We start from the raw sequence: 27,467 nt of genomic DNA on the forward strand, positions 1-27,467 counted from the left end.
GTCACTTAAAATCTCAAGAGACCTACATGTATTACAATCGCATTGTGTCCTGCTTTGGGTGTGATAATTCTTAAACAATTAATGCTGTTGACTTCTCTATAAGCAAGAGGCCCAAGCTTAGTCACAATATTACCAGTAGGATGCTGGGATGAAGGACTACCAAGTTTATTCAAACTGTGACCTTGTCCTACTTTGAAGGTCACAGGGGTCAGATGTGTTAAATCTTTAGACAAGTTCTCAGTAAGTAAGAGAACCATAGTTATGATATATGGCAAGTAGTATTCTGGGACGAAGGACCACAAGTTAAAGTTTGTTCAAATGAACGACATTGTTGACTTTCAAGGTCAAGGGAGTCAAATTTGTTTAAACATATTTTCAATACCTGAGAGACCCAGGGTTCTTGACATCGGCCCAGCATCATGCTGGAATCGAGACCTAACATGTTTGTTCAAATGAATGACCTTTATAATTACCTACCGCACTTGACCACTTCAAAACAAAGGGTTGGTGCACACGATATCTCATGAACCTCTATGGACAGATTTATTTAGTTAAGGAGGGATGGGGTATATCTAAGTGAGTCCCCGCTCTCTTAGCTTTTATTTAGTTGAAATTTTCAGATTAAAACTAAATCTTATATTTATACAAAGTATTGGCAGCAGCAACCAAACTTGTAAAGAAATACAAAGTACATGTAACGGCGAAAATGTAAACTGTCCAATTCCAACTCACTCCCAAAGTCACACAGTTAATGCAACACCGAGATGATGACCGTAGGTAAATATTTGAAGCCGAAGAAAGACTTTATAATATTGGACCATTTACATCCTATCAACAGCTTTGACCATTTATACAGGTGGGTATTGTACCCGTATGTGTGTTTTGGGAGTCTGCAATAAGTTTGTGTTTTTCTCCTTGTTATAATGCGAACCTTATGTCGACTTTACAGTGCTACCTCACTGAAGCATACTGCCGAAGACGCCCATCAGGACACCTCACCCGGTCACATTATACTGACAACATGCGAACCAGCCGTCCCCCTCCTAATATGCTGAGCGCTAAGCAGGTGTAGCGACTACCATTTTAGAGACTGGTATATGTCCCATCTAGGAAACAGAACACAAAGTCTTCCTCATAGAGCGAACGCTCAACAAAAGGTCAAAAACCAGACAGTAGGAATATTGAAGTTATTTAGAAAGAGGAGAAAAAATAAGATCACAAATTTAGTCGCCCTAACGTCCTTCCCGCAGGGAAGATATTATGGGATCAGGAGAAGCAAACCAGATAGTTACCTTAGAACAACGTAACAACGAGCTTCAGAACACCAGAAAGACATCAAATGGGACATTCAGTCCTGTCAAAAGAACGTCACCACAAGGAACAAAAACAAGACAATTTTTTTGTTTTCACCACAGCCGCAAAACGTACAGCAAAATCTTATAAAAAAACATCTGCTCAGATCAAACACCATAATAGGCAACTAAATCCCAAAAGAGTCTAGGAGAAGTTAGAGGTATGCCACAAACCTTATAATCAGACCCACTACTACAAATCCAGATACACTGCACCTCTGTCACCCTGATGAGGAAAGGACAATATGCAGTTCTCCACAACACGACTACACCAAACAGTTTAACTGCGGTCAGGTTAATTGATCCTAATGACAATGTACGCCCTACGCAAATACACAGCAGAATACCTTGCACAATCATTATTATATGACATTACCTCGAGGCCTAAGAAGAACTACCAAGTTGACACAACTGTCCACCGCCATATGTCATCTATCGGGCGCAAATTGACTATATATTCTACATGTAATATAGATGCAACACGCCTCGCCATTCCACCTCCTGAGTCAGCCTATGCCTCCTCGGCCGGGAAATAGATGGTCCTCGTATATAAAATGAAATATCAGCAAAGTTGACAGACAACATTGTAAATTCCCGATGTTGCCCTTTTGGCATGCCTTTTGAGAACTAAGGTACAGTATCTGACAAAGGGCGAAGCGCTCCCCTATCCCGTATTATAAACGCAACACAATAATTATCATATACCATAACCCACAACGGAATAGGTGTAATAATTTGTTCTACATTCGTGGGAATCCCAACAGTAGCCGATCAACGAAGTGAACCTGATGGTAAAAACCGCATCAGAATAACAGACAGCTCTGGATATAGTTCATGTCACTATCCGTAGTAATTGATCAACACCAAACGCCACCAAAAGGGACATGGTAATATACAACACAAATGGAATAAGTGGATTAAAAGAAAAAAAGAAAGAAATCTAATGATCTTTTGGTTTATCTTGAATATCAAACCCTTAAGAGCGTGTTCTGTCCATCCATTTTTATACCACGATCACGGATTCCAAACATCAGGAACGCATTCGCTCGCTTAAAAACGTTAAACGGAGTTATAGATACATGGCTTTGAACTATACGTACAAAGGACTGAGGCTCTTGGAAGATGAAATCGCGAAAATGGTTGTTCTGATGGACAGATCTTTGTTAAGTTTGGTGACAGAGCTTGTACATGTAATCATATCAACGGAAACAAACTGTGTCCCTCTTTTAGGAAACTGATTACATCTAAGAGTATATAAGATCAGGTACACGTAACAGAGACCTTGCAAAGTCCTTCAATTTAACATATAGGTATAACGATGTCATTAAATAACAAAAAACGTTTATTGACCATGTCTATCGGATATTCCCTGTAGAACTTGAAGGGCACTACTGACACTTCAACACCTGCCTCTAACAGGAGAAACTAAGCCGCATGATAAGAGTGATGATTGCAATTTTCCAATTATCAATTTTCCATTTCTAGATAGCAACATACCTTGTATCACATTCCTACAGTGTTTTCACGTCACAGTTGATTCGCTGTTCCAGGTATTGTTCCCATTATCACGATTGATGTGACAGATGTAAACTACTGACGAAGACATTAACAACACAAGGTTCCGAGACATGCAGGTCGATGAGGAACATGGGACAGTTCTACGGTCGACATCATTATCTCGTTTGGAAAATTATTTCCTCGAGCGAAATGAAGTCTTATTCGATGCTTGTCGATATACCTAGTGGTTCCGTTGACACCACCCTAATTCTCATTTTGACAAAGTCAATTAACTCGAATTTTACATTTGTTTGAGGTATCGTCGATAAGTAGACAACGCTTACCCTCCCTGAGCGCCTGGTCCTATTCCCCTTTTACTTTACTTACTTTCGATATTGTTTTGGTATTCTCTGTTTTTTTTAGTTAGAATTAAGGTTTCGATATTATTTTGGTATTATCTGCTGTTTTTGAGTTAGAATTAAGGTTTCGATATTATTTTGGTGTTCTCTGTTGTTTTTTAGTTAGAATAACGGTTTCGATATTGTTGTGGTATTCTCTGTTGTTTTTGAGTTAGAATTAAGGTTTCGATATTATTTTGGTATTCTCTGCTGTTTTTGAGTTAGAATTAAGGTTTCGATATTATTTTGGTGTTCTCTGTTGTTTTTGAGTTAGAATTATGGTTTCGATATTATTTTGGTATTCTCTGTTGTTTTTTAGTTAGAATTAAGGTTTCGATATTATTTTGGTATTCTCTGGCGTTTTTTGAGTCAGAATTACGGTTTCGGTATTATTTTGGTATTCTCTGTTGTTTTTGAGTTAGAATAACGGTTTCGATATTGTTTTGGTATTCTCTGTTGTTTTTGAGTCAGAATTACGGTTTTGGTATTATTTTGGTATTCTCTGTTAGATTTGATATGACGGGAACAGCATATGAAATTCTTATTGGTAAAATCGTGATAAAAAGAAAACAATTAAAGGGAAACAGATTACTCCAAAAATGTTAGATTTGCTTTTGACTTTTGTAACAGTCGGCGTACTAATGACCGAAAATAAAAATTGGCTATGCAACCAGCGGGTTTCACATTCTCGATAATCTAGATTTAACATTCACTTGCTCTCACAGGCGAAGACACCATCATCTTGTGGATAAAACAATCTATTTGACCCTCCTTTTGTTCATCAAACAAATTTCGAGGTCACCATACCGTTACGGGTAGTTATTGCTCATCATCTATAACATTCAAAGGAAGTGCATCAGCTTAGCGAGTTTTTCTTGACACTTATCAAATGACTAGTCGTGGGGCTTTGGCCATGATTTATTCCTGGGGTACCGAAAACGAAGGTGAACGTAGCCCTGAAATATCGTGCCTTATGACACAGGAGTGGGAAATGGTTAATAACAAACAGTGCTAAATTCTCATTATTGACGGTATTTCCAGAACATTCTTAGGGGTCCTATAAATCGTACATCGTGACCGTCTGAACCATTGTGTTACATACCTGGTACATTGAAAAATAAATTTCATATAAAAGAAATACCTATACTCAGTGTGTGTAGTTATGGCGCGTTCTCTGGTAACGACCTGTCCATTTGTCAGGATAAGAGAGAGTTTTAAAAGCCAAAAATTCAGGGAAATCAGATTTATATCTATAAACAGTTGTATGTATACATGAATAACGGCAAAATGGTGCGATTCGAAAATGAAGTGTAGTGGTGAATGTGACAGCCAAAAATAATTAATTTGACTACACTGCGTAAATATATACGAGTGGGGCTAATATTTTGATATTTTTCACGAGTGCGCAGCACGAGTGAAAAATATCAAAATATTAGCCACACGAGTGAAATATATTTGGTATTACTGAAGACACTGTTAGATATTCTGTTTATTACATTTTTTACCAACGAAAAACCTACCCCGTATGCTAACTAGGCCTAATGTAAACAAAAAAAGTAGTTTCCCCTGTCCAGGTGCTGACATATATGTCGGGCTTTCTGATTGGTCAATTATTTTGGTATTTTCTAATCATTAATTTGATTGGTCAAATCAGCAAAAGTGATATTTTCACTTTTATAGAATGAATAATTTGTGATATTTCACTGGTAAAAATGTAATAAATAATAACACCTAACTGGTTGATGTAGAGTCATCTCATGAGGTGACTGTCGATTCGTAAAAGACATGAATACAAGCTACATGTACGATCATATGAGAAGGAATATATGCATAAACAGTAATGGGTTTGTTATTTTAAAACATCACTGATATAACATAGATACTTGATAGAGTTACTGCCCTTTGTTTATTTCAACATAAAAGTCTTGGCTGGCGACCTCAATGAATTACAGAAGTTGTGTTTTCCTAAGCAGCATCCGCTTTTATTTCATCTGATCGAGGACATGATACAGCGTCCGTCCAGTGTTTCCTTTAAAGGGCTTCTTCTCCAAAGCCAGGTGGCCAGGCTCATAATAATGGACCAGTAGTATGCAGGTTTGAAGAACTACTGTGTGGATTAAATATAATAACCTTGACCTACTTAAAAGGCCACAAAGTTAAAATGTGTCAAAATCTTTAGATGATTCTTAATAAAGAAGAGGCACATGGTCATGATTTGGGGCCAGTCTCATGCTGGGGTGAAATGCTACTAAGTTTGACCAACTACATACATTTGGTGTTAGGTTTATTTTGTTTAACGTCCTATTAACAGCCAGGGTCATTCAAGGACGTGCCAGGTTTTGGAGGTGGAGGAAAGCCGGAGTACCCGGAGAAAAACCATCGACTCTACGGTCAGTACCTGGCAACTGCCCCACGTAGGTTTCGAACTCGCAACTCATAGGTGGAGGGCTAGTTATAAAGTGTCGGTATATACAACTTAACCACTCGGCCACCGCGGCTCCCAGATTGGCGTTATAGGTCACCGTTTCCAATTGTGATATTTTAACGGCTTCTTTCTCTAACTTGAAGGTAGTTCAAATAAATGCTATTCACTGACTTTCAGGGTTACTTGGATGACATGTCTGAAGAACCAAGCAGGCCATTTTTGAAGGGCTACTTAGTTCCTGATAGTAGCGGTATTAATTGGATCCGCATAAGTGACCTAAATCAACAGTAACAATTAATCAACAGTTAACTAGTCGCACTAACTACGTCTTCTAACAAAATCTCATTAGATGAACAATACAGGTCTACTAGATAATTATAAAGCTATTGATCAGCATCTTAGTCATATCATGGTTTCTGCTCACTTACTTTACAACAAAGAAATGACAAAAAGCAACAAAGGAACAAGATTTTTTCTATTCGCTAAGAAGGTTAAGATATATATATGGAGTTATTGCCCCTCCATTTTTATCCATTTTTATATTTTGTTTACGTCTCAACCTTCGGTTTATTCTTTGTTGGTACAATATCGTATGTCATTACTTTGTGTAGTACTATAACTTATCGCAGACTCATAGAATCAGTGTCATGGAAAGCTTGGTTTACTTAGTAGCTTATTGATGACACTATTTTGTCATTTCTTTAAGAACTTATGGTTACATATCCATGGATAAGTTATAGTACTACACAAAGTAAAGACATACGATAGTGAACCAACAAAGAATAAACCGAAGGTTGAGACGTAAACAAAATAACGTTCCTCCTTCAATGTACTGTTAAACCTGTTGTAAGGGACACCTCTATATATAGGACACTTGTCTATAAAGGACAGATTCATCAGACTCACTACTTCCAATTTACAATATAATTAACACATAAGTAAGGGACACTTTTCTATAAAGGACACTTTTGACTTTTGATCTGTCCCTTTGGTGTCCTTTATAGACAGGTTTGACTGTACAATACTTCAACACACCTTTTGTTAGCCTTTGTCAATGATCACGGGTCTATTTATGTATTACTCAAGTATTTATTATCGTTTGTGTGGTGTTGGTAATAAAAGTTGAGTTTACAGACAGTATTTTTTTTTGTGATTTGTAAACCGTTCTATCCAGCTATTGGGATTTCCTACTACTTCAATAGGGCATATCAGGTTTTACCTGTGTTGGATATATTCCCCCTGTTTGATATCAATGGAATATTCTAGCTAGTAGTGGTATCGACAATTGATGGCCGCCGGCTTGCATTGACTACCGTTATAAGTTAGTACACTTGTGTAAATATTCAGTCTTAAATTCAAAATTTTAGCGCTGTACATGAATTAGTGCTCCACAAAGATCGCGAAAAGCGCTAAAATTAAACTACCGCTAAAATAAGTACGTTTACAGTACCTTGGATAAACCGAAAGTTATACATGACGGTATCCCACTAATTAACGTCGTCACTGTGAAGGTATCCATGTCCAGTCTCGATCATATCTCAAAACAGCTCATTGTGGTAATATTCAGAGTCTAAATAGAGATCAAAATGCCCGTCTAATTATATACCTATGTATTACTAAAACGATGTGTATGTACTGTTGGTATTACAGGGAGAGGAGTGGCTACGCATGTTTATTTTTTTTTTTTTTTTTTTGCTAATGTCTGCTCGATACAATATTCTGAAAGAAGATAAAAGGTAGCTATGGTGTTAGCTTAAAAGTATCATCACGTTTTTTCTTGCACATTCCTAAACACGGTCATCAAGCGTTGTATTCCATTTTCAATTGTTGCACAGTGAACATTTATTCTCTCTCAGTTCCGTCAGCCATCTTACCGTCCTCGAGATTCTTCACGTTAACTCCTGCTTTTTCGAGGTACCTTTTCGTTTGTTGTGTCAACAACCACAGGACAGCGTTAGCAATAGCAAAAAATCCAGCAACTAGAGCCATCCAAAAAGACCAGCGAACTCTCCCCGGGTATTTGATGCCGTAGATGAGCGATGCTATGAAGATACCAGCACCTGCCAATTGACAAAAGAATTATGTCATTAGGTTGTTAGCTGTACCACATGACATGTTCGTTGTGTATTTATAAACTTTCGTTGTTTTCGTTGTTGCTTCGTAACCATTAATATAAATACAGCAAATATTGTACGCATCATAGTTATAGTACTATTGTATGGGCTAACCACGAACGTTTGTAATCACTAATATAAATATAGAGAATGTTGTAGGAGCTAACCACGAACGTTTGTAATCACGAATATAAATATAACGGATGTTGTATGGGATAACCACTAACGTTTGTAATTACGAATATATGTATAGCGAATGTTTTAGGAGCTAACCACGAATGTTTATAACCACGAATATAAATACATGTATAACGAATGTTGTATGGGCTAGCCACGAATGTTTGTAACCACGAATATAAATACATGTATAACGAATGTTGTATGTATCGTTGTCATATAACTATTGTATGGGCTAATTCATGTTGTAATACAGTACAATGTTTCGTTTGTACAATGCCTAATGCCTAAGATGGGTAATGATTAGAAAATACTAGCACCTCACAATTGGTAATTTGGTTACAACGTCTGTTTATTCGCCATTGCAGTGATGTGATCAATATAGAAACTAATTAAGATAAAGAGTTTTACAATCGAAAATACATTTATTATTCTGATTTAAGCATAAACAAAAATCTTAATACGATATGATTAAGTCGTTATAACGAGATACTAAGTAGTTATAACGCGATATTAACTCGTTATAACAAAATACTAAGTCGTTATAACGAGATACTTAGTCGTTATAACGAGATATTGAGTTGTTATAACGAGATACTAAGTCGTTATAACGAGATACTTAGTCGTTATAACGAGATATTGAGTTGTTATAACGAGATACTAAGTCGTAATAACGAGATACTAAGTCGTTATAACGAGATACTAAGTCGTTATAACCAGATACTAAGTCGTTATAACGAGATACTAAGTCGTTATAACGAGATACTAAGTCGTTATAACGAGATATTAAGTCGTTATAACGAGATACTAAGTCGTTATAACGAGATACTAAGTCGTTATAACAAGATAATAAATCATTATAACGATATATGAAGTCGTTATAACGAGGTAGTAAGTCGTTATAACGAGATACTAATTCGTTAAGTCGTGTCCTCTATCAGCCATCGTAGTAATATGTAAGCTTTTCAAAATTTAAATGTCGAGGCCGAAGTGGGCCAGGTGAACTTCTGCAATGCAATGTTGTCTGTTCGCTTTATATTTCCAAGGTTTTATTGATAGCACTCTGACACACTAACGTGTGTAATAAGAGGTCACATATATAATAACATTATGATACATGGCGTACAGTTATACAACCTTACAATATTCTATACAATATATATTTGTGATAATTACAAAGAACATTAAAGAATGGAGGAGCACTGCTTGGTACAAAAATCACTTTAGAATCAATTTACTTAGTTTTTCGTTAAATCTACACATTCTTATATAAACATTACGATTAAATAAAGTGAACATCCCTTGCATTTTTTCTCAACTCGGATAAGTATAGTAGTATTTTGGAATATATTTCTTCCTCATACATATAAAAGATTCATGTTCACATTTAAATATATAATGAAATTCATCACCAATATCTGATATACCCTAATTGCAAATTCTCTCGTGATGAGGTATACCAAGCCCTCGTCCTGATTTTATTGGTAGTTTAATATTAGGGGATCGACATTTACACATAATTTTTCATTTAGCTGTAAATACTTTTCTCTGCCAAATTGTGTCTTAAATATAGAATACGTTTGTCCTTTTGAAGAATTTTCAACATCATGAAACCATTTCTGTATAAACTGATCCTGCAATCTACTTTTAACCAGGCTCTTTATTTAATCTCTTCAAAAAGAACTTATTGATTGGTAGATCCAGACATAGTTTAAGCCAGATTTAGATAAAAATATCTTTAACGACAGCCATTTACATGACATGGATCCAGTTTCGTGTAAAGTATACAATAATCTATAAATATTACTTGACAGTTTATTAGAGGTTATCAAGCTGTGCCAAAATTACATTTGATTTCAATGTCATGAGGGTATCTTCCTAGTTCGCCATTAACCATACAATTAGCTGTACACTTTCTTAATTTAAGTATGTTTTTACAAAATTGCAAATTAGTTTTTTCTATAATATTTATATTTTCAAATCCCAATATTTCAGATGAGTACAATATAAAACTGAAATGACAAGTGAATCAAATATTTTCAATTGAAGATCTACAGGAAGTGATATGTTCCTAAGTTTCTTGTAAATAGCAAAAATGACTTATGTGCTTGCTCAGCAACTTTTTTCTTTGCTTTAAAAAACTTACCATTAAAGTTAAAGAATATACCTAGATATGTATACCCTTCAACTTTGTCTAACTCTGTATTACACAATGTAAAATGGTGAATTTGTAGACATTTCCGTTTCGAAGAGATTACAACTTTGGCTTTTCTTATATTTAGTTCAAGTTTCCGTGTATTATAATATTGATGAAATTCATTTAATAATTGTTGTAAACGATCTGGTGTTTCTAAAAACATCAGCGTATAAAATGATAAAAAGTTGTCTAAAGTTTTAAGACAGTTACGATTTTTTTTTCAACAAGATAAGTATCTAAATCATTAAGATAAATTGAAAACAAAAAAGGCGGCAAATTCCCCCCTTGTTTAAAACCGATCTGACAATTGAATAAGTCTGACTGTTCACATCCATTTTTATCACATGATTTGGCATCTTCATATAACATGAATATAACATTAAAAAAATTCCAGTGACATTGCTCTTTAGTAGCTTTTTCCTGAGACCAACTCTCCACACTGTATCGAATGTTTTTTTCAGATCAATGAAATTACAATAAAGCTTCTTTCCTAATGAGAAATACTTGGACATTAAAGAGTACAGTACAAATATAGTATCTGTTGTTGAATATCCGTTACGGAAACCAGCTTGGGCACAGCCCATCAGGTTAAATTCATCAAAAAATTTGTTCAGTCGATTATTTATGACTGAGGTGAACACCTTTCCGAGACAAGATACTTAGGTGATCGCTCTATAATTATCCGGATCTTTGGGATCACATCTATTTTTATACACTGGTCTTATAATACCGGTTTTCCAAACATTTGGTATATATGCTGTATTAAATATAAGATTAAACACCTTTTGGTAAAATGGTATAACAATATCCATAGTACTCTTAAGATATTCATTTAAAATTTGATCTACACCAGAAGCTTTGTTATTTTCCAAGTTGGCTAAACTTATTTTATCAGCTTATTTCCCCATTCAAAAAATCATCAAAAATGCTATCATTAGGATTTTCCAATTCAAAGTCATCATAATGAGCAGATTCGTTCAACTTTCTAAAGTATTCGTATAATTCTGTAATGCATATATCAGCATTTCCTTTCTTCACTGACCCTTCACATTTATTCAAAATATTCCAGAACTTTTTTTAATCATTTTTAGCGGTGTGCCTCAGCTCATCAGATATATTTTCATGATATTTTCGGTATTTTCCTATATAATTTACTAGTTCTGTTGAGATTATTTGTGTTAACAGAATTCTTAACTTTATTATATCTGGCCTTGGCCTTATTTAATTCCGCTCTACTAATTTTACAAACTTGTGTTATTGCGTAGTGATTTTTTCCCAAAAACATGCTTTAAATAATTGACAGGTCTATTCTACAATATCATTAATTTCAATATTCGTTACATTACTTTGTTTATTTAATAGTATATCTAATGTATCATTAATATTTTGTAGATTTCCCGATTCATCATTAACAATATGAATTACAAATTCCTGCTTTTTGGAAGATTTCCATTTAGTGTATACAACTTCATCCGTGTTTCATTTTGTATGATACATTTCTGCCTTATCAAAAATAGAAAAGCTAAAGGCTGTTCTGCAATGAACATCAGATATTAACGGATCAAATTCCTGTATTTCGAAATCGGTCGTATTTTCAATAAGTTATTACTGGTCTCGAACGTTTCGTGGGCGCCGTCGTCATATTACATTTGATGATTCAACGTTAAAACTTCAAACAAACGTAGATAAAGAATTAACACCTCTATGTTGTCAAAACATTACTGAACAAAACTTTTTTCTCATATACATTTGTGAGTTAATGGCACAGCAGAAAATGACGAAGTATATGTCAGAGCTGCTTTTTGTACTATAATCGGTCAAAATTACTAATTTGACATATTGTGTGAGTTTAAGTGAATTTTGCTGTTTTGATAATTTACAGGACAAATCCGTGCAATATATTCCATATGTGTTGTCAGACATGTATGGATGCTTGCAGAACTGTTAAAAATAGGAATAAGTTTCAATAGTGTTGCTTATTATTTTTATTATATTGAACATAACAAAGTATTAGCGCAAAAATGAACTTGGAGCAATAAAAAATGCCAAAACACTGATGATTTGAGTGATAAATCTAGAGTAAAAAAGTGAAATTTGGGCTTTCCATGAAATACAAATTTTCAAAATAGCCGCCGAATTGGAAGTTTATTAAAATTTTTGTGAAACAGATGCTATTAACATGTACAACAGCGGTCCATTTTTTTCACATTTATCGGACGATTTTTGCTAATATTATTGACCATATTTTGTTAAATACTACAAAAAAAACTGGCTTACACAAGATCAAAACGAAATTTGAACGTGATTTCAACAACAGAAAAGCACATCTTTAAGCACTCCGCTACAAAGTACGCTAAAACTGTACAAATCATCAATTCGAATAGGTTCGCTACTGATCTCTGTGGCTCTTACCTGAACAGAAATGAATGATTATCTTGAAATGCTTGCATTCCGTGTTCGAAGTGGCTTCCTCATTTTTTGGCTTACACAAAAGCACTATGTCAATTATCCCCATCATAAACTGTGCTATCGTAGACATGACGAACAAAGAAAATGCTGCCTTCATAGAGCATGCTAAAATGACAAGACAGAAAATGTACTTAAAATGTTATACAGGAAGCAAACGGATTTGGCGCCAAGCTGAAACGAAGAAACGAAATCGCAAAAATAAAAGCCCGATATCAATAGCCCGAACATCTTTCTTATACATTGGATCCCAAACAGTCACTGCATATTCCAAATGTGGTATGATGGGGGCTTTGTATAGGGTGGTAAGCATAGATGTATTCATATGTAAGAATGCTCTCTTTAGTAGACCTAATAGTGTGTTCGCCTTTTTAACGTTGGCTGCTACCTGTCGTTTTCCTCTTCTCCTTGCTGCAGGTCTTCACCTTACATAATGTATGTTTGTCTTGTATTGTGGCGTCCAATATGAAGGGGGTTTAACGTCCTATTAACACATGTAGCCATTTAAGGACAGCCTTATCTGTGTGCGAGATGCATGTGTGTGTTTTTGGAGGCTGCGGTATGTCCGAATTTGTCTCCTCGCGACAGCATGGAACTGATGCCGACTTTATAGTGCTACCTCACTGAAGCATACTGTCAACGACACCCACCCCGGTTAAAAATTATAAATTATACATGTACTGTCATTTTGGTACCAATGTCTGTTTACACTTGGCATCTTCAGGCGCGAGACATTTTCAAATGTGTTTGCCGCTGTTCGCAAAGCGTTCCATTATAGAACATGGTTCTGTACTTGTCATGCTAGCATCCGCCTTTGGCCCACGCTAGCCGAAGGGGTTCATGGTTGTTGTCTTTTTGAACAACATGTAATTTATATATTACTCTATGTTATTGTATTTCTAGTACTGTTTATATATCATGTGATTGTATTTGTACTCTTTGTGTCTTGATAAAGGGGCGGATTGCCTCGAAAGTTTGACATTTTTCATTGTCCACGCTGTTGGAATTTCTTCTTTGTCCCATATCAGTATATTTATATATATAAGTACGCCACCCAAGATGTTTTTAATTGATTACAATAGGCATTCGACGAACAATTATCGACCGAGGGGATCATTAACACAAAACGGTATTGTTTGTTGTGTATCTATTAAACTTGTGAACTGTTCCATGTTCTATGTTTATATGCGATCGTTTGTAATTTACTTGATAAAGGGACAGATTTTCCTAGACATATCGACAATGTTCTTGTCTGTGCTGTCGTTATTACTACATGATCAATTAGCTCTGTCCAGTACTAGGCATCCAGATATCTATTTGTTAGGATCCAGTACCTATGTTGGACCATACCGTCGTTATTACTATACTTTGAGGCTCGGTCAGGGCACGAGTCATAAAGTCGTCTTCCTTCGTCATTTGTGTTACATATGTTATATATCAAATTATTAGAACGATGTATCTCATGCACTATGTGTTGATGATCCGGAAGGTAAATATTTCTAATATGTGTACAATTCGCATCCATGTATGTTTATACATTGCGATCCAGGTATTTTAAATATCATCTAATACACGACTTATCACTATGATCATGTCAGGCTACCGGGCCAATTCAACTCAATTCATTTATTACTTTAAACCTTACGATTGATCAGTACAAATAGTTACAGTAATACATGACAGATATTTACATAAAATACAGACAAATGGCAGCTGGCAAACACACAGATCTCACATACACACACATACTACACATACCCGACCGCTGCGCTACTGTAGAGAGTGTTTCTATAACTTATCTTAAACAGTATTCAATCGTATTTTTATACCGCTAATAATAAATTTTCCTAAATTTGATATGTTTTCTCCAAAAGTTGGATGAATTTGGCCATACTAAGTTTTTTTTATTAAAACATGTTTTAATAAAACGTTTTCTAAGATCATTATAATGGGTACATTTAACGATAAAAAATATTCATCATACACATCACCGCTGTCACAATATGTACTTGTTCTATTATTTCTTTCAATACTCCCATATTTCCCAGTTTCTATATTCAACTTATGCGACGATAATTTAATTTTTGTGATTTCTTTAATAATTTATGATCCAATAGGTTTTGTTAAATACCGTTTCAGACAAAACTACCACAAATATATTTGTACAAAGAAGACTTCGATGACAAATTGATCAACTCTATACAATCCCGCATTCTACATTTAATAACACTCAGTAGTTTTACTCATGTCTTATACCATCAGTCCACTCGCTGAGTCATTTCTTCATAACAAGCCCTCAATAAGCCAATATCTTCCGAATCATATGTAAAGGCAGTATACCAAGATCTACCTTGATATATCATTACATCTGGTGTGCTTCTCTTAACCCTCAGAATTTTCTTACAAAATCCTAAATGTAATTTTTCAACTCCTTGTGCTTTATGAAACCCCCATACCTCAGATCCATAATTTAATCGACTACCCACAAAAGTGTCGAAAATCCCGAGTTGAGTTTCAACGAAAAAATGTTTTCTTTTACAAACATTTGAAACGGCAAACAATGTCATTCTGCCTTGTTCTGTTATTTTTACTTGTGTTATCCAGAATTTCCCATTAAATTTCATCAAAAGTTCCAAGATAACTGAAGATATTTACATTTTCTAGCAAGCAACCATTCAATTTACCGCCATTTCTGAAAACCATTACTTTAGTTTTTCACCATTAAGAGTTAAGTTCCATTTATCAGTATATAATAACAATGAATCTAACATTTTCTGTAGTCCCTCTGCTGATTCAGCTAATGGTATCATATCATTAGCATACATTAAAAAAAATAAGTTAATCAATTGAAGTTCTTTTAAAGGACAATTGTCTGTTAAGGAATAGATTTCGCAGTCATTAACATAAAGAGAAAACAAAATCGTTTTTGCAAGTGAAGAAATCCGACATATGATTATTAAGCACAGCATTTTACATCATTGTACAAAGAACGAATAGTTAACATTTTATCTTCCACTCCTTTTACCATAGATTTTGTCTATCAACAAAATCAAAGGCCTTCTTATAATCTATGAAACAAAGATAAACTTTCTCTTTATTCTTCAATTTTCTTTGAATTGATTTTGTAAACAAAAACAGCATCTGTGGTAGACATATTTTTTCTAAAACCAAATTGAGCGTCACTTATTTTAATGTTTACTATGAAATTCCATGAGTCGATTAATCAAGGCTGCTGTAAACATTTTGGCAAGAAATCTAATTAGGTTAATTCCTCTGTTGTAATTAGTATCATTTAGCGACCACCACGAATTTTTTTAAGAACGGGGATGTGTGTTTAGCTACGGGTATTTCTAGCTAGGCGATCGGGTGCCGTAGATCGTCAGTTAATTTATATATATAGGTGTTCCGATAAGCTCTGCAATACACTGCCCCCCCCCCCCCCCCCCCCCCCCCCCCCCCCCCCTGAAAAAAAAAACAACAACAACAACAACAACAACAATAAAGCAAAACAAAACAAAAACAAAATAAAACACATTTGTAATTTGTATGTAAATCTTACCCCTGTCGCTGTCTATGAGGAGTCGTGGATGCTCTACTGCGATGACGATATCTATCGTGAGAAGGCAGGTCACAGTGACACACGTTATTCCTAGTCCAGCGCCTATCCGGCAATAGAACAAGTTCCGAGACATTCTGCGTGATAAAAATTAAATATCTTCACACACTGCAGTGCATTCAAATCTTGAAATTCGCTCTAGTGATCTGGAACACTGGCGAAAAAAAACCTGACTGAATTATGAGTTAATGTTCGAATTCTTTGACATCTAGATAGTCCATGTTTTTTAAAAGTCGTGGTTACAGTGGAATGATAGCAGACGAAGTCAGCTCCATCTGGTTATACATTTACTTTCGGAACGCTTCCATCCGGAATTCATAATAAAGCAAAAAATCACACACCATTTCGCAAATGTCCCGATAACTCTCGTCTTTTAATACACATTGACTCAAAAGAACCTGGCAGACAGGATGCTGCCGTATGAATGATGGTTCCGGCGTGTCACGTAGTCCTGTTCTAATTTTATTGTAATAAGGAAGAGAAGTCGGAAATAGACGACTAGTAATAGTCGTATACACGTCAAGGCTGCGAGGTCTGTGGTTTGTAATTAAAACACACTAATTGTAGACAAAGGAAACGACTAGAGAGAAATGATGTGACAGATTGCTGCCTCTAGAATGTCCTCTATAGCTAAGCAGACGACAAGTTCAGCCATTCCAGATTCTAAAGGGGGGGGGGGGGGGGGGGGGGGGGAGTTTACTGGCTTACTGAGGTATGTTTGTAATGATTTTTTTTACTCCAAAATGTAATTTAATAAACAAAAAAATGATAAAACCTGCTAGAAAAGTGCATACCGATTACTGGCTTCTGACCTCTGGAATATCATCTAAGCATATATACTCTCTACAAGTGATACTTTGTCTTCCTAACAGGGGTTATTGGGGAGCCAGACGATAAGAGTGTATAACACGACATGAGCATCGTAGAAGGCGATTGAAAGTGAGCCCTCTGAACAGTCTGGGATTTTGGCTTGTTTCTTTTATTTATTGGAAATATTCAAGAGACCAGAAATAGATCTTCCGCCCCCATTGCAACACTTGGGATCTTAGTCTTTCCTGTCTCCTTATTACTCCGTCTTTTTAGTTTTTTTTTGTTTTTTTTCCATAGGTGACTCCTTGACCTCCGTCCTCATATGACACTGGCCATTATGATGACGTTAATCACATAAAAACAAGCAATTAAGAAATTATCTGTCGTTAATAGGTAGCAAGGCTCAATAACACATAAAAACAATTAAACAACTAAGAGGCTCAATAACACATGCAAACAAACAATTATCTGTCGTTGATAGGTAGCAAGGCTCAATAACACATAAAAACGAAAGATACTCAGTATACTGGCGGGTATGACAGCTCTACATCAATGTATATTGGAATGAAAAAAGGTCGATTTTTTCTTATAAAAATAAGGACGGATAAAGTCCAGTCTTTAATCGAAAAGGACTGATGAATGTTGGTCTTTAATTTAAATAATGACTGCCAAAGGTCGGTCTTTACTTAAATAAGGACTGATGAATGTTGGTCTTTTTAATCAGTGAAATTGAAATGACACTTTCAGTTCATTTTATTGCTTTTTAATTTCTACATTATATTATTAATTTTCTTTAGAAATAGGATGTCGCGGCGGTTTGGTCCTGAACTGCAGTGGAGTGGGAGTTACTTCCCTTACATTATATTTATTTAAATTAGAACTTAACGAATCGAACAGAGGTACATTATCACGGCTATATTAACTGAGCAGGAAGGAACACCATTCAGAAAGGGAACATTGTCTTCAAATGAATAGACGAGACACAATTGATCTTAGATCTTGTACAAAGGGAAAGTGTAACGAATTAACACACATGGATCTCGTTATGGACAGTTTGGAAAAGGATGGAGATTTGGAGCTAAGATAACCTCCCATTGATAACTAGATTATCTTTTTGATACAGATAATTGTGATGTGTTTTATAGAATCACAGCTGTTACTTTGAGTATAGAAAAATCATAAACAGAATTCTCAGGTATCGAACTCGGAACCTCACAACAAAGACCTAGCTAAAAACCAAACACCAATACCTTACCAGTCATAACACTACAGCGAAATGGGAACCCATTCAGGGGCTGGACCTGACATATCGAATACACACATCGAATGGAGATCACTCATTCAGGGTCCGGACCTGACATATCGAATGGAGACCACTCATTCAGGGTCCGGACCTGACATATCGAATGGAGACCACTCATTCAGGGTCTGGACCAGACATATCGAATGGAGACCACTCATTCAGGGTCTGGACCTGACATATCCAATGGAGACCACTCATTCAGGGTCTGGACCTGACATATCGAATGGAGACCACTCATTAAGGGTCTGGACCTGACATATCGAATGGAGACCACTTATTCAGGGTCTGGACCTGACATATCGAATGGAGACCACTTATTAAGGGTCTGGACCTGACATATGGAATGGAGACCACTCATTCAGGGTCCGGACCTGACATATCGAATTGAGACCACTCATTCAGGGTCTGGACCAGACATATCGAATGGAGACCACTCATTCAGGGTCTGGACCAGACATATCGAATGGAGACCACTCATTCAGGGTCTGGACCAGACATATCGAATGGAGACCACTCATTCAGGGTCTGGACCTAACATATCCAATGGAGACCACTCATTTAGGGTCCGGACCTGACATATCGAATGGAGACCACTCATTCAGGGTCCGGACCAGACATATCGAAAAGAGACCACTCATTCAGAGTCCGGACCTGACATATACAATGGAGACCACTTATTAAGGGTCTGGACCTGACATATCGAATGGAGACCACTCATTCAGGGTCTGGACCTGACATATCGAATGGAGACCAATTATTAAGGGTCTGGACCAGACATATCGAATGGAGACCACTCATTCAGGGTCTGGACCCGACAAATCGAATGGAGACCACTTATTAAGGGTCTGGACCTGACATATCGAATGGAGACCACTCATTAAGGGTCTGGACCTGACATATCGAATGGAGACCACTTATTAAGGGTCTGGATCTGACATATCGAATGGAGACCACTTATTCAGGGTCTGGACCTGACATATCGAATGGAGACCACTCATTCAGGGTCTGGATCTGACATATCGAATGGAGACCACTCATTCAGGGTCTGGACCTGACATATCGAATGGAGACCACTCATTCAGGGTCCGGACCTGACATATCGAATGGAGACCACTCATTCAGGGTCCGGACCTGACATATCGAATGGAGACCACTCATTCAGGGTCTGGACCTGACATATCGAATGGAGACCACTCATTCAGGGTCTAGACCTGACATATCGAATGGAGACCACTCATTCAGGGTCCGGACCTGACATATCGAATGGAGACCACTCATTCAGGGTCTGGACCTGACATATCGAATGGAGACCACTCATTCAGGGTCTAGACTTGACATATCGAATGGAGACCACTCATTCAGGGTCCGGACCTGACATATCCAATGGAGACCGCCCATTCAGGGGCTGGACCTGACATATCGAATGGAGACCACTCATTCAGGGTCTGGACCTGACATATCCAATGGAGACTACTCATTCAGGGTCCGGACCTGACATATGGAATGGAGACCACTCATTCAGGGTCCGGACCTGACATATGGAATGGAGACCACTCATTCAGGGTCTGGACCTGACATATCGAATGGAGACCACTTATTAAGGGTCTGGACCTGACATATCGAATGGAGACCACTTATTAAGGGTCTGGACCTGACATATCGAATGGAGACCACTTATTAAGGGTCTGGATCTTACATATCGAATGGAGACAACTTATTCATGGTCTGGACCTGACATATCCAATGGAGACCACTCATTCAGGGTCTAGACCTGACATATCCAATGGAGACCACTCATTCAGGGTCCGGACCTGACATATCCAATGGAGACCACTCATCCAGGGTCCGGACCTGACATATGGAATGGAGACCACTCATCCAGGGTCCGGACCTGACATATCGAATGGAAACCACTCATTCGGGGGCTGGGCCTGACATATCCAATGGAGACCACTCATTCAGGGTCTGGACCTGACATATCGAATGGAGACCACTCATTCAGGGTCCGGATCTGACATCTCGAATGGAGACCACTCATTCAGGGTCTGGACCAGACATATCGAATGGAGACCACTCATTCAGGGTCTAGACCTGACATATCCAATGGAGACCACTCATTCAGGGTCTGGACCTGACATATCGAATGGAGACCACTCATTCAGGGTCTGGACCTGACATATCCAATGGAGACCACTCATTCAGGGTCCGGACCTGACATATCGAATGGAGACCGCCAATTCAGGGGCTGGACCTGACATATCAAAAAGAGACCACTCATTCAGGGTCTGGACCTGACATATCCAATGGAGACCACTCATTCAGGGTCTGGACCTGACATATTGAATTGAGACCACTCATTAAGGGTCTGGACCTGACATATCCAATGGAGACCACTCATTCAGGGTCTAGACCTGACATATCCAATGGAGACCACTCATTCAGGGTCCGGACCTGACATATCCAATGGAGACCACTCATCCAGGGTCCGGACCTGACATATGGAATGGAGACCACTCATCCAGGGTCCGGACCTGACATATCGAATGGAAACCACTCATTCGGGGGCTGGGCCTGACATATCTAATGGAGACCACTCATTCAGGGTCTGGACCTGACATATCGAATGGAGACCACTCATTCAGGGTCCGGATCTGACATCTCGAATGGAGACCACTCATTCAGGGTCTGGACCAGACATATCGAATGGAGACCACTCATTCAGGGTCTAGACCTGACATATCCAATGGAGACCACTCATTCAGGGTCTGGACCTGACATATCGAATGGAGACCACTCATTCAGGGTCTGGACCTGACATATCCAATGGAGACCACTCATTCAGGGTCCGGACCTGACATATCGAATGGAGACCGCCAATTCAGGGGCTGGACCTGACATATCAAAAAGAGACCACTCATTCAGGGTCTGGACCTGACATATCCAATGGAGACCACTCATTCAGGGTCTGGACCTGACATATTGAATTGAGACCACTCATTAAGGGTCTGGACCTGACATATCCAATGGAGACCACTCATTCAGGGTCCCGACCTGACATATCGAATGGAGACCACTCATTCAGGGTCTGGACCTGACATATCGAATGGAGACCGCCCATTCAGGGGCTGGACCTGACATATCAAAGAGAGACCACTCATTTAGGGTCTGGACCTGACATATCCAATGGAGACCACTCATTCAGGTCATCACAATGTACATGTCGGGGGGGTGGGGGGGGAGGTCATTATGATGTACATGTCGAGGGGTGGGTGGGTCATTATGATGTACATGTCGAGGGGGGTTATCAAGATGTACATGTCGGGGGGATCATGATGTACATGTCGGGTGGGGAGGTCATCATGGTGTACATGTCGGGGGGGGGGTCATCATGATGTACATGTCGGGGGGGGGGGGGGGTCTTGATTTACATGTCGGGGGTCATCATGATATTCATGTGTATGTTAGAGGGAGGTCATCATTATGTACTTGTGTATGTGTCATCATGACGTGTATGTGTCATCATGACGTGTATGTGTCATCATGATGTGTATGTGTCATCATGACTTGTATGTGTCATCATGATGTGTAGTGTCATCATGACTTGTATGTGTCATCATGATGTGTATGTCTCATCATGATGTGTATTTGTCATCATGATGTGTATTTGTCATCATGACGTGTATGTGTCATCATGACGTGTATGTGTCATCATGATGTGTATGTGTCATCATTATGTACCTGTGTATATGTCATCATGGTGTACTTGTGCATATGTCATCATGATGTACTTGTGTATATGTCATCATGATGTACTTGTGTAGTTGTCATCATGACGTGTATGTGTCATCATGACAAGTATGTGTCATCATGACGTGTATGTGTCATCATGATGTGTATTTGTCATCATGACGTGTATGTGTCATCATGACGTGTATTTGTCATCATGATGTGTATTTGTCATCATGATGTGTATTTGTCATCATGACGTGTATGTGTCATCATGACGTGTAAGTGTCATCATGACAAGTATATGATGTGTATATGTCATCATGATGTACTTGTGTATATGTCATCATGATGTACTTGTGTATATGTCATCATGGGTCAAGTTATCATCCATGTATTGGTAAAATCATCATCCATGTATGGGTAAAGTTATCATCCATGTATGGGTAACGTTATCATCCAAATATGGGTAAAGTTATCATCCATGTATGGGTAAAGTTATCATCCATGTACATGTATAGGTAAGTAGTCAAAGAGTATTTCATTCTCTGCATCTGGATCAATATGGATTGTGAGCTAGAAACTGAAAAGTAATGCGAACTACATATTGTTTTCATAATAAAATTGTGAACTTGTTTTTTCTGGTCTTCGTTTGGTCACAGTGCTAGGCTGGGGAACGAACCTTTATTTTATGATAACGTTCCCTACCCAAACTCGGTCCCGATACCGGGTAGTGGACAACGTTGCACATGTCTATGTGTCATTCATATTACGATGCTTTCACTTACACACTGAGGAGCTACCATTGTTTACAGTGAGCACGTGAGAACGATCTTATCTTGACCACACGTAATGACACAAGCTTATCAATATTAAATGATATAGAGATAAGGGACTGACTTCTCACTAGATGTATAGTGTGTGTTACACATCCCTGTATAGAAACCAATAACACCCAACAGGAATAGTGTTATACAGTAGTTACATCAAGTGTACACATACTTATTGACCAAGTTTGTAACTGAAGCCGCTATAACGCCAGTACATGTATCGCGCTCCGGGACGCTTTAGGCTGGCTGTGTTCCGTGGACCGCAATACCCCCAGTAGGGCCTCGCGCATCTACCCCGAGTACAGCGATGATATAGTAACAGTCGGCCGTAGGACGACGGCGGGACGCTACTGTCGTGTTTACTGTGTCAGAGTCTGCTGATTATCACACACATGTATATATATAGGATATTACAGGATGGCGGGTGGACGTCGTGAACATTTCTTATCGTGTGTATCTCTAGTCTATACATTGAAGGTTGTGATATTCTGTTCATTGTGAGGATGGGATCTAGGGTTGAAATTATACCATCCGCCCGGACAGGCGGTCAGTCAGATTCCGCAACTGCTGCTGAAGATGATGACGTCACACCCCCATGTGGGTGGTGCTCGTTCCGTCCTCGGGTGTGCCAAAGGTTCCGGACCCCCAGATGGCTACTGTTTTGTTTATGCTGGGTTTCTTTCATTCAGGTGAGTTAATGCTGTTTTAGTATATTAATTGTCAGGGCGTTGTAATCGACACTCACCTGGTTTCGGTTGAGTAACCCTGAACAGGTGTGTCGTGACTTACTTTACAATAGCGATTACAAATGACATCAAGGAGATAGAGGGAAGGAAGTATTTACACAAACTTAACAAACTTCAATAATAATCTGTAGTCTCATCCGGTTTCATACATTCAGAAGTTATCTTCTGCTCGATGGGATTTGACACGCTCTGTGAAAACGAGATATGGGTGTTCTGAGGTAAAGATGCTAGGTTTGGAGGGGGAGGGGATCGGTGGTCATTTAATTTGGAGGTCACTGGTTCGATCTAGAGTTTGGTCAGGGGTATTTCATCTCCTAATGCCAAATAAGTCTCGGATATTATGGTTCGGTTCTGAATATTCTATTGAAGCAGTGCGAGCTGGGCCACAGGAACTTTGTAAAGATTGCAACCACATGTACCCAGTCTACACGTGGTCTATCAACCCTAAGTCCATGCGGGTTTTGTACATTTGTACAATGTAGCTCCATTTTGCATGTGCGTTCGTCTAGATTTCTGAGGTTTCTGGTTCGAGTCGTGGTCTAATCGCTGTATTTTAACATAGTCTATAGTTTGAGGTACACATATATACCTGCTGTGTGGACGAGTAATACATTTCTATTGACAAGTATAGCATCTTCACTAATCACGTGTTCGTCCTCATAGCCGGAATCTAATCACACGTGAAGGTAAAACACATATTTAAAAAATGCACACCGTTGGCTGACGTCAACACATTACAATTAAGATGTTTCCTTCTTCACATTTTCGAGTTGTCCAGAGCCTTAAGTTTTGATAATAATAGTATGCGAGCTGTATTATGTATACAATTATGATATAAAATGTGTGGTGTATGATATACATTATGGACCTTACTAGATTCCCTTTGATACAATTAAACATCGTCATGACATTTGATTCGTCATTGTTGCCTGACTTCACTCGTGTTCCACCCTGAAGCTACACTTTCGTAACCGTTTGTGAACTTTGTGTGAATGATATTTGTAGATCAAGTTTCCGCACTAATGCGTAGGAATATACAAACTTGTATTTAAAATTACTCAAGCTCGAAATAGTTAAGAACGTGAATTCAGGGAAGTTAATGTCCACGACATATTAAGAAGCCTGAATCATTCTGACTACCTACTCCTATCCGCTTTGATGATTTCCCTGTTTTGTCAAAACGCGGAATTAAACTGACCTGGCCTCGAGTCGCGTGATGATGATATGATAATGATGATGATGACGACGACGATGATGATGATGAACACAGCCCCCTCTGTATCTACTATGCACATCATTAAAGCCCATATTTCTCATTTCTTAAACGGAGATGGCTTTGTTCATCTACAAAAATCATTTTCTGACAGAACACATCGATTTGACATCTAATCACGTCCGAATGACCCCGTCACGTTAGTGTTCCACACAATACTGACCGTCCACTCAGTAATTGGTTGCTCTAGCGAAGTGACGGAATTGGACCTGTCTTTTTTAATGGCAGTCGATTACAAAGACCAGTCGTAACATTAACCACTGCTACATTCATAACGAGCACTAATCTAAACTCTCGTAAATTGAAGATCCCGGATGTTGCCTGTACCAGCCCGGATGTAAAATCCACATCCGCGTACGTCTGTAGATTAACGAGGTTGGGAACGGTTTGTGGATTTGTTAAGTCACAATGACAATTTCTTATTATTCCTGCAAAATGGTTACAATGGTACTGGACATATAAAACGCGTGAAACCTATTAGAAGAATGGCTGACTAATGAACCTGACGATAATTAATTACACATCAAACCACAATAGGTCGTTAGGTGCAAAAGCGATTCTACAGAAGACAAACAATATATTTACACATTAAAACACATACTGAGAGTTAGATCGGAAACAGCTATTACAAGGTTCGTCATTGACAAACCGGAAACAGCTATTACAAGGCTCGTCATTGACAAACCGGAAACAGCTATTACAAGGCTCGTCATTGACAAACCGGAAACAGCTATTACAAGGCTCGTCATTGACAAACCGGAAACAGCTATTACAAGGCTCGTCATTGACAAACCGGAAACAGCTATTACAAGGCTCGTCATTGACAAACCGGAAACAGCTATTACAAGGCTCGTCATTGACAAACCGGAAACAGCTATTACAAGGCTCGTCATTGACAAACCGGAAACAGCTATTACAAGGCTCGTCATTGACAAACCGGAAACAGCTATTACAAGGCTCGTCATTGACAAACCGGAAACAGCTATTACAAGGCTCGTCATTGACAAACCGGAAACAGCTATTACAAGGCTCGTCATTGACAAACCGGAAACAGCTATTACAAGGCTCGTCATTGACAAACCGGAAACAGCTATTACAAGGCTCGTCATTGACAAACCGGAAACAGCTATTACAAGGCTCGTCATTGACAAACCGGAAACAGCTATTACAAGGCTCGTCATTGACAAACCGGAAACAGCTATTACAAGGCTCGTCATTGACAAACCGGAAACAGCTATTACAAGGCTCGTCATTGACAAACCGGAAACAGCTATTACAAGGCTCGTCATTGACAAACCGGAAACAGCTATTACAAGGCTCGTCATTGACAAACCGGAAACAGCTATTACAAGGCTCGTCATTGACAAACCGGAAACAGCTATTACAAGGCTCGTCATTGACAAACCGGAAACAGCTATTACAAGGCTCGTCATTGACAAACCGGAAACAGCTATTACAAGGCTCGTCATTGACAAACCGGAAACAGCTATTACAAGGCTCGTCATTGACAAACCGGAAACAGCTATTACAAGGCTCGTCATTGACAAACCGGAAACAGCTATTACAAGGCTCGTCATTGACAAACCGGAAACAGCTGTTACAAGGCTCGTCATTGACAAACCGGAAACAGCTATTACAAGGCTCGTCATTGACAAACCGGAAACAGCTGTTACAAGGCTCGTCATTGACAAACCGGAAACAGCTGTTACAAGGCTCGTCATTGACAAACTGTTGCATGGGGGACGACTGAGAATTATGTCGAAAGAAATGTCATTTTAAAAATATAGATGATGAGATCCAATAGCCGTATATCTCGAGTAGTTTCATAATTTTCAATATTGTACTTAAAAAAAAACGTGAAGTATTGCCTTTTTTCAAACCTGAATTAAAAGCCGGGTCTCCATAAGTAGGATATACGTTTGCGATGGATTGTGGTACATACATGTATATAAAAGTCGTCAGCCGACACTTGATATCTTAATATTTCAAATCAGATGTCTTGATACTTGAATGTACATTAAAATTTATGTATTTTCTGACAAAGCCTGGATGCAGTGTAGATAGTCTGCCAGAAGTTAAAAGATAGAACAATGTTAATATGAAAGCATAAACCAATCAATACACAAAATAAATACAAAGATGAAACTGAAAGTTTTCGGATTTTCGAACATGACTAACTGCACACTACAGAATCCCTGTATGGGATAGGTTACAATGTAAGTAGCGTTGGTAGTACGTCCAATGATCAAAGAAAATACTCGTGTTATAAAGGCGCGGTGTATTGTCTGTAAATAATCTTAACATTTCTACAAATTACCGTGACACATCGTATTGTAGACGTGACTCGTTCTTCCTTCATACTAAAGCAATAGTGCTCAGGTACAAGGTGTAATGATGGATTTCATTTTACTATTAACACGGCGAAGAACGCACTCCTTTGACTGACTTAAAGGGTCACTGTCCTTCAGTAACTGCGTTTTCCCGCAATTCTTTTAAATATAACACTTGAACATATTTAGAAAGTTTCTTATTTTGTT

General features: G+C 38.2%; 2 protein-coding genes across 2 annotated transcripts in view; one reads left to right on the forward strand and one right to left on the reverse strand.

Annotated features, from left to right (window-relative positions):
• Positions 1 to 6,759: 6,759 nt before the first annotated feature.
• Positions 6,760 to 16,573, reverse strand: LOC117316440. The gene is made up of 3 exons (XM_033871024.1): positions 16,186 to 16,573; positions 12,573 to 12,734; positions 6,760 to 7,732 (listed from the first exon to the last, which is right to left on the reverse strand). The coding sequence occupies exons 1-3, from the start codon at positions 16,316 to 16,318 to the stop codon at positions 7,515 to 7,517; spliced, it is 513 nt and encodes a 170-aa protein (XP_033726915.1). The 5' UTR covers positions 16,319 to 16,573; the 3' UTR covers positions 6,760 to 7,514.
• Positions 16,574 to 23,070: 6,497 nt separating this feature from the next.
• Positions 23,071 to 27,467, forward strand: part of LOC117316441 (solute carrier organic anion transporter family member 4A1-like) — an 88,277-nt gene continuing 83,880 nt past the window's right edge. The window contains exon 1 of the mRNA XM_033871025.1: positions 23,071 to 23,600. Coding sequence (XP_033726916.1) covers positions 23,415 to 23,600 — 186 coding nt within the window. The 5' untranslated portion in view covers positions 23,071 to 23,414. The remainder of the gene's footprint in view (positions 23,601 to 27,467) is intronic.

This window comes from Pecten maximus, chromosome 18 (assembly GCF_902652985.1).
Source record: "Pecten maximus chromosome 18, xPecMax1.1, whole genome shotgun sequence".
In the NCBI taxonomy this organism is placed as follows: Eukaryota; Metazoa; Mollusca; class Bivalvia; order Pectinida; family Pectinidae; genus Pecten; species Pecten maximus.

Excerpts from the sequence above, each read along its gene's own strand:
- LOC117316440 (XM_033871024.1), bottom strand. The coding sequence starts at position 16,318 with ATGTCTCGGAACTTGTTCTATTGCCGGATAGGCGCTGGACTAGGAATA. Across the intron at positions 12,735-16,185 it reads CCTCATAGACAGCGACAGGG|CATGCTCTATGAAGGCAGCA; the intron begins GTAAGATTTACA and ends TTGTCATTTTAG. Across the intron at positions 7,733-12,572 it reads AATCATTCATTTCTGTTCAG|GTGCTGGTATCTTCATAGCA; the intron begins GTAAGAGCCACA and ends GTCAATTGGCAG.